Here is a 10,105-nt window from a genome sequence, read left to right as displayed (position 1 = left end):
TTCAGTTCCTGCCGCAACATGCATGCGCAAGTAGGCTACTTAATTGCTAGCTATACTAACCGTGACTGACTAGACTAGACCAAAGCAAGTCTGCACCGGTCTGCACCAAGTGCGGAACGAGGTGCTCTGGGCACGCTATGTTATTCCTCTGCGAGGAGGCTCTGTGTACCTCCTCAGTCTCTGGTGTTAAATGAAGTAACCTCTGAAGCCATAGGCTACAGCCTATAGACAACACACACACACACAACATAATTTTAGTCTGTTACATTAATATAATAGTCTCGTACACATCACATAAAATAACTTAACTCCCGATCGTGACAATCATGTAGTCTACAAGTTGTGTGCGAGATAGAGTATATATGTGCCCAGCTCTCTATAGAGTATAAGAAAATGTATAGCTCAGCGCGTTAAGCGGACTGGCTTGAATGTGGGAAAGCGGGGTTCGAATCCCGTGTGCGCTGCTGAATTTTTAATTTAAGAACCTGGTGAAATATGGTCTAAATCTGAACGTTCAATAAACGTCTGCAAATAGTGGGTGAAAAAACTTTCACTTTCAAACCTTCCTTGCACGTTTTTTCAACGTTGACCCTAAACGTTTTTTAAACGTCTTTTCAACCGAAAAATGCTCGCTGGGACCGGTCAAAACGGTGAAAGAGGATTCTGATACTTGGGTCAAATTGTCAAGTTAACGTGAAAGTTGACGAGCTAGAAACGCTGCCATCCGGTCTAGGGCGGGCTCTAGGCTGGAACCAGTAGGGTGACAAAATCAATTGTGGGCGGGAGCCAGGCTCTTTCTCGCCGAGAAGAGCCTGGTGACGCGAGGTTAACAGCAACAAACACCCTCGTGAGGGGGGGGGGACAATCTCCTTCCTGAGTGGAGGCTTTACCACGTGATCAAGTGGGCGTATTTAAGCTCCTGGCGCGAGTTCCAGTCAGAACTCGGAAGAAAGAAAAGGCAAGCAAAGCAGCTGTTTCAAGTGAACAACGGATTGATACTGATAGCTGAGTAGTAAGAGGTTTGTAATGTCTTCGTTCTGCTTTACATAACATCCGTAGACAGTTGTATCGGGGATAGGGGCTACTTACCACCTGACGCTCGTTATGTTTTCTGTCTGATGCCTGATATTCCTAGCTAACGTTTTTGCTAACGTTGCACATTGGCTAATGTTTACCATGGCAGGCGGCTAATGCACATAACGTTGTGTCTGTCTTTCGTTCGAATAATGCAATGCGGTCTCTAATCTAACGTAGGTACATGACAGATTGAGTTTTCGTAACGTTAAACCACTTAACGTAGAAGACATTGTTACCTAAAGTTAACCTGGCTTTGGCGGGCGGCTTCAAAGATGTCTCCCAAACAACTATGCGTATCCTTTGTCATTGATGTGGACCTAACGTTAACGCATGTGTTTGCCCGCAGGTCTTTTGAAGAAATGAGTTCCAACAGAGCACCAAAACACGTGGAGAGGTCCTCTGAGAATATTACGGTAACGTCAAGTCTTATGTTGTCCTCTGTAACACATACCTTGGCCTCATTGATGTTTGTTCATTTTAGTTTATTTTTTAAGACAGTAATACAAGTTGCCTTGGCATTAAATAATTTAAGGCAATTTACAGTGCCTCACCGATTATTAGTTTATGTTATAACTTATTCTACATCCACACATAGCATGTGGCCTGCTTGGCTCCTGCAGTAAACAAATAACTAAATCAAGGAAATACTGGTATGACCTCAAATTGGCTTTCAGACATTATTGATTGTCTAATAGTTTTCTCCCTAACTTCCACCTCCAGCATTGAAACATGATTGAAACACCCCCTTTGTAGCTATCAAGATTCACACTGTCACTGTGTTGTGCGGCCAGGGCCAAACATTAACTAACCTAACTTGATAGGTGTCTCTAATGAGCCTTGTGGAGGGCACTCTCCCACGGCTATTGTCAAAGAATGTGGGCGGTAGGATAAGCACTATGGTCATACTTGTGGGAATGCAACGCAGCCATGGATTCCTTCCTGATTGAGATGCTGCTGGCCCAGCCCCGTTCCCACGCCTGTGGACAAGCGTTGCTCAGCCTATTCACTCTCCCAGGGTGATAGTGTAACTAGAGTAAAGCCTACAAATGGCACTGTGAATGGATCAGGGGTATTAAAGTGAGCACAGAGGCCATGTTAGTTGATTTCCCTGTTGGGTTTCCCATGAGACTGAATCTTAAAGAGTTTCTCCATGTGCCACTAATTGTGTTGTCACATTTGTTCCTTCGGTTTGTTTACCATGCCCACGACAAGCATGCTATTACTTCACAGTGTACCGGTAAGTGGAAATGCAATAATGATGTGCAGAACTTTTTAACTCAAGTTTCCAATGATGTCTTGCAGAGCTTTTTCACGCCATCTAACAAGGTGATGGGACCCACCAGGAAAAGCCTGCAGGTCCTCCAACCCTCAGCCGTCAACAAGGACTTGGGAAGGTCAGCCCAGGTACGCAATGTCGTGCATCCCACCTCAGTTAGAAGAAGCAGAAGGCCAAATTGTCTTATAAAAAGAAGAAGAAAAAACAATAGTGGAAATATTTGTAAAATTTATCATTTTATCTCCTGATGCAAGTTGAATTTAGTGATGAGTGAGGAGGCCCCAGGCAGTCAAAGAGAAAACTCTCTAAAAAGCATACCACAACCAGCCCCTCCCAAGAGGCAGGCTAGGGCTAAGAAGCTTCTGATTGTAGCTTCTGAAGGCAGCTTCTGATTGTATTGGAACAGCCAAATTCGACTGACCGGAGGTTAAGAAGAGCACTGCACTCCCTCCGTCCACATCTTCTGAGGATGAGGGAACAGTGGTGCATCCAGTGGAGGAAATTAAAAGAAATATTCTGGGGGCAACTTTTGCTCCTACCGTCTTAAGAAATGGGGGCATTTACAAAATCTTAGGGGGAACAAAAAAGGTGCATCAAGTTGCTAAAGCATAGTGTAAACAACAGCGCTGTTTGTGCAAGTTTGTTCTTCGTCTTCTTCTGGCAACCAGCTTGCATATGCGGAGTGTGTGACAGAAGGAAATTGAATGAATATGCGTGCAACAAAATTAATATTTTTTTCTTGATGCAGGTTGAGTTTAGTGATGAGAGTGAGGAGGCTAATCAGGCAGAGGTAAAAGAGAAAACGACGGTCTCTAAAAAGCATACCACAACCACCAGGGCTGCCCACAACCCTAAAACAGCCCCAGAACCAGCTGCAGAGCCAGAGAGAGCCCCTCCCAAGAAGCAGGCTAGGCCTAAGAAGAGCACTGCACAACCTCAGTCCAGCACATCATCTGAGGATGAGGGAAGAGTGGCGCGTCCCGCTTCAGTAAGAGGCAGAAGTAGAAGGCAGATCGTAAGCTTCTGAAGGCAGCTTCTGATCATATTGAACAGCCAAATCTGATTAGACTGACAGGAGGTTAAGAAGAGCACTGCACTCAGAAGGCTTTCACACCGGCAGGGCTCCGTGCCGGTTCCGGTTCCAGAACCCAAATTTGAACCGGCCGGCGCGTTCAGACCAAAAAAATAATTGGTTCGGAACCTGAAAAGTTGGTTCTCAGCGGAACCAAAAAATAGTTTTTTTTTCTTTGGGAACCGTGACATCATCAGTAAGCGTGTCTCATTCTAGGCTGTGAAAATGAGCAGGAAGGAGAAGAAGGCAGTGACAACATGGAGAAAAATTATTTGCAGTGGTCTCCTGAGGAAACCAAATGTTTAGTGGCGATTTGGGCATCTACCGAATCTCAAGAAAAGCTAGAAAGCGGTACAAGAAAGAGCAAGTCGTATGCCGAACTTGCGGAAGAGATCGCCAAGGCTGGGTTCACTCGAACGCCAGACCAAATAATTCCTATACTTAAAAAACTGAAGGACTACCGAATAATGTCCTCCCACTTTGGTTCCGCTTAAACTGCTATTAACATGGGCTGGTTCGCCAGAAAGCACCAAGGTTCTGAGACTCCAGAACGGAGCCAGAACCAGAACCGTGTCTGTCTGAAAGCGGTGTGAGTGCACTCCCTCCATCCACATCTTCTTGGGGGCAACTTTTGCTCCCACTGTCTAATAAATGGGGGCATTTACAGAATTTTGGGGGCACAAAAGAAAGTGCATAAACTTGCTAAAGCATAGTGTAAACAACAGCGCTGTTTGTGTAAGTTTGTTCTTCATTGTCTTCTTCTGGCCACCAGCTTGCAGGTGCTGAGTGTGTTTATAGAGATGGAAATTAAATGAATTTAATGGAAATTTAAATGATCAAAATCTTGGGTTGGGGCCATTTCTGCCCCTTGATCACGGTTTTTAGGGGCATTCTGAGACTTTTTGGGGGATTCTTTTTTGCCCTTGCCCCTGGCTAATTTCCTACACTGAATGGCTTGTAACTGGAAGTCAATTTAATTTGGTTTTCCATTAGTTTGTACAAAACAAGTTTGCATTAGATCAAATCTTGGAAGTGAAATGACTCCTACCACAGAACAAGGAATCGATAGCTATTAGCTACCTTGTGTTTCTCCTGAAACTCTGACTAAAACCATGTGTTTTCTCCTCAGGCAGGGAAAGTCATCCCCAAACGGAAACAGTGGAGCACAGAACAAGCGAGAGGTTCAAAGAGGGTGAAGGCAGAAGTCAAATCTACACAAACAGAAACCCAGTCTCCATCAGATGGCATCTCCGATGAGGCATATGAGCTTATGGTGAAAGGTAGGTGTAGATTTATTAGTTTGCATGAATTTCCTTACCCAAGGTTTTCGTACGGTCATGGAAATACCTGAAAAATCATGGGAATTTAAAATACAATTTCCAGGTCATGGAAAAGTTTAGGAAAAAAATTAAATCCCCCAAAGTTTTGGAAGTCATTTTTATTACGTTAATTTACGCAGAGTTAAAAATATTTTGCGTGCGTGCTTTTAAAAGAAATGTAACGTTACATGCATGAACTCTGTAGGAGTATGGTGATACGGCATAAATGTTGTCTTTTCCTGGTTTTAAAGGCTGCATTACAGTAAGTGACGTGTAGGCTAGTGACATTTTAAAGTAGAATGTCGTAACTCACTCACTTTTTCATGTATACGTCGAGACTTAACAAAATGTTTCGTCATGGAAATTTGTTTTGAAGTCATGGAAATGTGTCATTCAGTACTGTTGACAAATGCATTACAGACAATGACTGGGTCCCAATTAATTAAGGCACGAGCCCATAGTCCCCCTAAGCAATTACAATTAGCCTTGAGCTTACCTAAACCATTTTTCTCAGTAACTGAACTCTTCTGCTGCTGTTGTAGAAACCCCACCTTCCACCTACTGGAAAGAGGTGGCCGAGGAGCGCCGGAATGCCCTGTACAATGTTCTCCAGGAGAATGAGAAGGTGAGTTAATCACTGAGCGATTACCAATGTTTAGCCATCAGTTCAGCGGTTCCCACGCTCCCAGCCCTTGGCTCCGTCCCAGCTGGCACGGAATATATTACTTGAGCTCAAATTTCAATTCAGTCATTTTGGACTATTTTTAACACATTCACTGCCAACAACGTGTAAACACGTTTTCAGAATCCAGCTGTTGACTGCCAACAACGTGTTTACACGTTTTTGGCATCGATTTTTTTTTTTTGACGGTGGGTTGTGCATCTAACCCTTTTACATCTCTTATATAATTATTGGAGCCACCGAACGTTTACAACCCATTCCACCGACCCACTAAGTGGCAACAGTGCTCTCCTGAGTCCTGACTAGAGGAAGGCAAGCATTTTTTTAACTTGTCACGCCATTCTCACCCCAGCCATTCTCATGAAAAATGGATGGGGGAAAACGCTTTCCTTTTCGCGCTGATTGCTGGCGATGCGGGATTGCAAATTTACATAATAGATTCAGCCGATCTACTATGATCGGGTGATAGATTACAGGTGGAGGAACACACTTTGAAACACGCAGCATAAATATGACCAGAATCGCAAAAGCTTCTCTCAACCAAAACTCCAAACGAGCGAGTCCATCCCGACTTCCTCAAACAGCGGCCGTGCAGACAGGCACAGGAGAGCAGCAAAGCACTGACTGGTGACAAGCTTGTCCGCCCACGGAGGGAGGAGTTGAAGCAACTCGAGAGGGAGGGAGAGAGAGAGAGAGAGAGAGGGAGGGAGAGCGAGAGGGAGAGAGAGAGAGAGAGCGAGAGGGGGAGGGAGAGAGAGAGAGAGAGAGCCAAAAATGAATGGTTAAAGTGACTGTTCCATCCAATTTCACAAAAAGCCGTTTATCTCTGAATATTCTTTCTGACGCTAAAACCATGCTGTATTCAACTGCTAATGCTTACATAACTACTAACTCTACAAACTAACTCTTTTAGACAGAGAAAGTACACATTCTATTAGTACTTTTGAGATATTGTATGTTCACAAACTCCAAGCTGAAACGAATCCTCGGCTCTTGTAAAATGAGCCATAATCCTCAAAAAACGGCTTGGCAGAAGCTACCTACAGCAAAAAAAAACGGCTGGCAGTCAATGTGTTAAGTAACAATGAATGCCCTTAAATTGATCTGAGCAGAAAATAATTCTACTTAACAATAGCCATGCTATTGTGCCGTTCCTGTTCATGCATTAAACTTGCTATTACTGTGGCTTGTTGTTTTCATTGACTCAACAGCTAAGTTGGAACCTTTTCCCCCCTCTTTTTTTCCAACTACACTATTACATCTTTGAAAACAGATGCTTCAGTCATTGAGCTGTATAGTTTGCAAGATGACAATTTTGGAACGGTTACGTTTTAATTGGCAATTGCTAAATCTTGGTTCAGTATGCATGTGCTTTTTATGTACATACCTTTTTGACTTTTTCTGATCTTAGTATCCGTACGCTAACCATGCTGTCCTTATCTCTTAACAGCTGCACAAAGATATTGAGGCAAAGGATGAGCAGATAACACAACTTAAGACTGAGAATGAGGAGCTGCAAGATTTGGCACAACACGTACAGTACATGGCTGATATGATTGAGGTGGGCACCTATGTGTTACTAGTCCATTACATACAGTCACTATGGTACAGGGTATGGAGGACATTGTCATGGTGGCATCTGTCTGTAGACACATTCTTAACACAAACTCAGCCCCTTGAGATTTCAAGGAACGATATGTAACTTTGTGACTTTTGTGACATTTGTATACTTGCTATAGATTGACGTCTTGTGTGTTCTCAGAGGCTGACGGGACAGAGTCCAGACACTCTGGAGGATCTGAAGGAGATTGCTCTTGACGTGGAGCAAGAAGACAAGCTGGAGGACTGTGAAGCTCCGGGTCAGAATGAGGAAGATGAGCTCAGTGATGCAGAGGAGGACGCTTCCTCCCACTGTGAAGAAGCCGGACCTTCAGGAGAGCAGGAGTAACTGCCAGAACTCTTGGGTCATGGGGCTTTGGCTTGCATGCGCTGGGCAGCAGGTTTAGCCAGAATGTGCTTTGGCAGTGATGGGTGGACATCCAACTTTTACAGACTCAAGACTGGCACCTCTGCTTTTCAAAGCACATTTTCTTTTCATTATTTCTCAAACGCATATCCCAGACCTGGCAACCTCAGCTCTCGTGGCCTCAATGAATCGTTTGACGCTCTTCAACCTGCACCTTCACGGACAATTTTGAACAACATTTTTGGCCTTTTGAACAAAGTGGTATTTCCTCAGGGCCAATTGTAAGGTTTTGAATATTTATTGTAAAAGTTGGATTCTTGACAGGGTCTGACTCTTGTGGGTGATTTGTTGATCCCACTGTAACTCCCATTTTTATTTTTAACTCAAATTTTAAGTTTTAGCTCAAATCTGATTTGACAGCTGATGTTTTAGTTGTCACAATACTGTCCAAGTTTGTCATTTGGAAAGGTGTTTGACTAAAATGGCTGTATTTGGTTTGCAATTGGGCCTATAGCATAGTGTTTACAAACAAAATGTGGCTGGTGTGATGTTTTATTGCACACTTGTGTACATATGCCATTACTTTCCATTCAAAAAAAAAAAAAAAATTTTTTACTTGCAGTTATTTTTTATTTTGTGGTTTGGATGATTAAAGACAGCAGAGAGATATCTACTCTCAAACTCCACTTTTTTATTATACCTTCTTATCTCTAATTGTACTCAACCAAGATATAATTACACACAAACAAGTCAATCTGAACAGATGAACAACAACAACAAAACAAATGGAGCACAGAGTACTCATGCAGATCAACTGGAAAAGCACAGCCACACTGCAGGCCACAGAGAGGGACTGGACACACCCAAGTGTGTCCACACAGCAGAGGGGTGAATCCCCATCATGTAAGTGAAGTGGGGGGAGGGGGGCACAATGCACTCACATAGACCTTCAGCTCAACAGTCAACCCAGACATACCTGAGGCCTTTCGACTGAGGGCCTGGTCACTGAATGCTCTAAACAGCCAATTCTTGACAGAGACAAGGTCAGTGGGCAGCAGAGCAAGGGTCAACTGGAAAACACTGAGCAATGTTAAAAATGAGTGCCTGGGACAAGGAGAGAAGGCAGACTACCTCAGCTGCGTTAGCCTGGGTAAACCCAGCCCCCAGTGACCTGCTCTCAGACAGAACCTGCTCACTAGTAGTGACTGAGAGCAGGTCACTGGGGGCTGGGTTTACCCAGGCTACAGCTGCGTGGCCACGGTGGTGTACTGCTGTATGGAGAACTTGTGTCCCTGCAAGAAGTTCATAGACCAGCACAACGGACAGTACCGCTGTGAAAAGTGTAACAGAGAAATCGCAGACTCCAGAGATGACTAGTGGGTGACATGCTTCCAGGAGACAGCTGAGGTCCTGCTAGGTCATAGTGCACAAACACTGGGACAGCTCAGAGACGTAGATGAAAATTCAACTAAGTCTTCGAGAAAGTCAGCTCTACAACTAAATCTTTAAAATCGGAATGAAGCGGACTTGGAATGAGTCATGTGAAGGCAACAGTAGCCTAATTGAAATCCAGCCAGTAGACAGACCACAGCGAACGTACACGCACGCATGCACACACACAAAGCGTTACCAGGTGTACGATAATTATCTTATTTGTACGATAATTTGCTCGATTTCTAGGCTCACCCGCCCACCCTGCAGCTCGCCCAGCTGGCCCTGCAGCTTGCATGCGCAGCTCAGCCGCTGCGTGGCCTCGCCCTGGCTGCTCCTTGATGGCATACTTCAGGGATGCTGGATCACGTGTCCTGGAGCTGGCAACATACAGCTGTCCATGGCTGAAGACGGGGATCAGACTCCCACTTCTTTTTTGTGACATCACTGATCACTGATGATGTCACAGTGGGATTTATGACATCACTGATGATGTCACACATCACTGGGATTTGATATCACTTCTTCTTTTTCTAGCGTTTGTTCTTAGACTTTCAGCTCCGTTGAGGCGAGCCAGACCACTATTAGACTACTTGCACAACTCCACTACTTCCTGAAATGAGTAGGGCATCTTGGTTTCCTGTCCTACACTATTGGATGAACTGATTAATGTCAGGTGTGCCTGACTGCTGCAGTCATAACAACAGTGATCAGGCACACCTGACATTAAATCAGTTCATCCAATAGTGTAGGACAGGAAACCAAGATGCCCTACTCATTTCAGGAAGTAGTGGAGTTGTGCTTGGTGGCCGGTGTTTTGGGCAGCTATTCATTATGTGCTCCGCAGTCTGTGATGGGTCCCCACATTCACACTGGGCGCTGTCCGCGAGGCCCCACCTCAGCATGTCTGCCCCGAAACGCCCCACGCCTGTCCTCAGGCGATATCACTGATGATGTCACAGTGGGATTTATGATATCACTGATGATGTCACAGTGGGATTTATGACATAGTGGGACAGAGACACAGTTTCCCTACATTCTGTCCCTCTACTCCAGTTTCATCCATCAATGTTCTTCATCATCATCATCATCATCAGTATATAAATGGGAGCTGGGGCTCTGTCTGTTTCTCTGTCCCACTGTGATGTCATAAATCCATGTTAACAATCTTGAATTTTGTGTTTGATGCCAAGTTCCCTTTGGAAACTAGACGTCGACCATGGTAAAAGCTTTAATATAATTTGCCTTAATAAATCCTGGAAAAGTTATTTACTTCTATGAA

General features: G+C 44.3%; 1 protein-coding gene across 1 annotated transcript; it reads left to right on the top strand.

Annotated features, from left to right (window-relative positions):
* The first annotated feature begins 944 nt into the window (after positions 1-944).
* Positions 945-8,040, top strand: gmnn (geminin DNA replication inhibitor). The gene is made up of 7 exons (XM_083646217.1): positions 945-1,019; positions 1,424-1,490; positions 2,380-2,481; positions 4,555-4,705; positions 5,287-5,369; positions 6,877-6,987; positions 7,189-8,040. The coding sequence occupies exons 2-7, from the start codon at positions 1,437-1,439 to the stop codon at positions 7,372-7,374; spliced, it is 687 nt and encodes a 228-aa protein (XP_083502343.1). The 5' UTR covers positions 945-1,019; positions 1,424-1,436; the 3' UTR covers positions 7,375-8,040.
* The last annotated feature ends 2,065 nt before the right edge of the window (positions 8,041-10,105 follow it).

The sequence above is a fragment of the Poromitra crassiceps genome (assembly GCF_964638095.1).
Source record: "Poromitra crassiceps genome assembly, chromosome: 11".
NCBI classification, from domain to species: domain Eukaryota; kingdom Metazoa; phylum Chordata; class Actinopteri; order Beryciformes; family Melamphaidae; genus Poromitra; species Poromitra crassiceps.
Note: the sequence above shows the minus strand (reverse complement) of the source record. Positions and strands in the feature narration are given on the sequence as shown.

Excerpts from the sequence above, each read along its gene's own strand:
- gmnn (XM_083646217.1), top strand. The coding sequence starts at position 1,437 with ATGAGTTCCAACAGAGCACCAAAACACGTGGAGAGGTCCTCTGAGAAT. Across the intron at positions 5,370-6,876 it reads TTCTCCAGGAGAATGAGAAG|CTGCACAAAGATATTGAGGC; the intron begins GTGAGTTAATCA and ends ATCTCTTAACAG. Across the intron at positions 6,988-7,188 it reads ACATGGCTGATATGATTGAG|AGGCTGACGGGACAGAGTCC; the intron begins GTGGGCACCTAT and ends GTGTGTTCTCAG.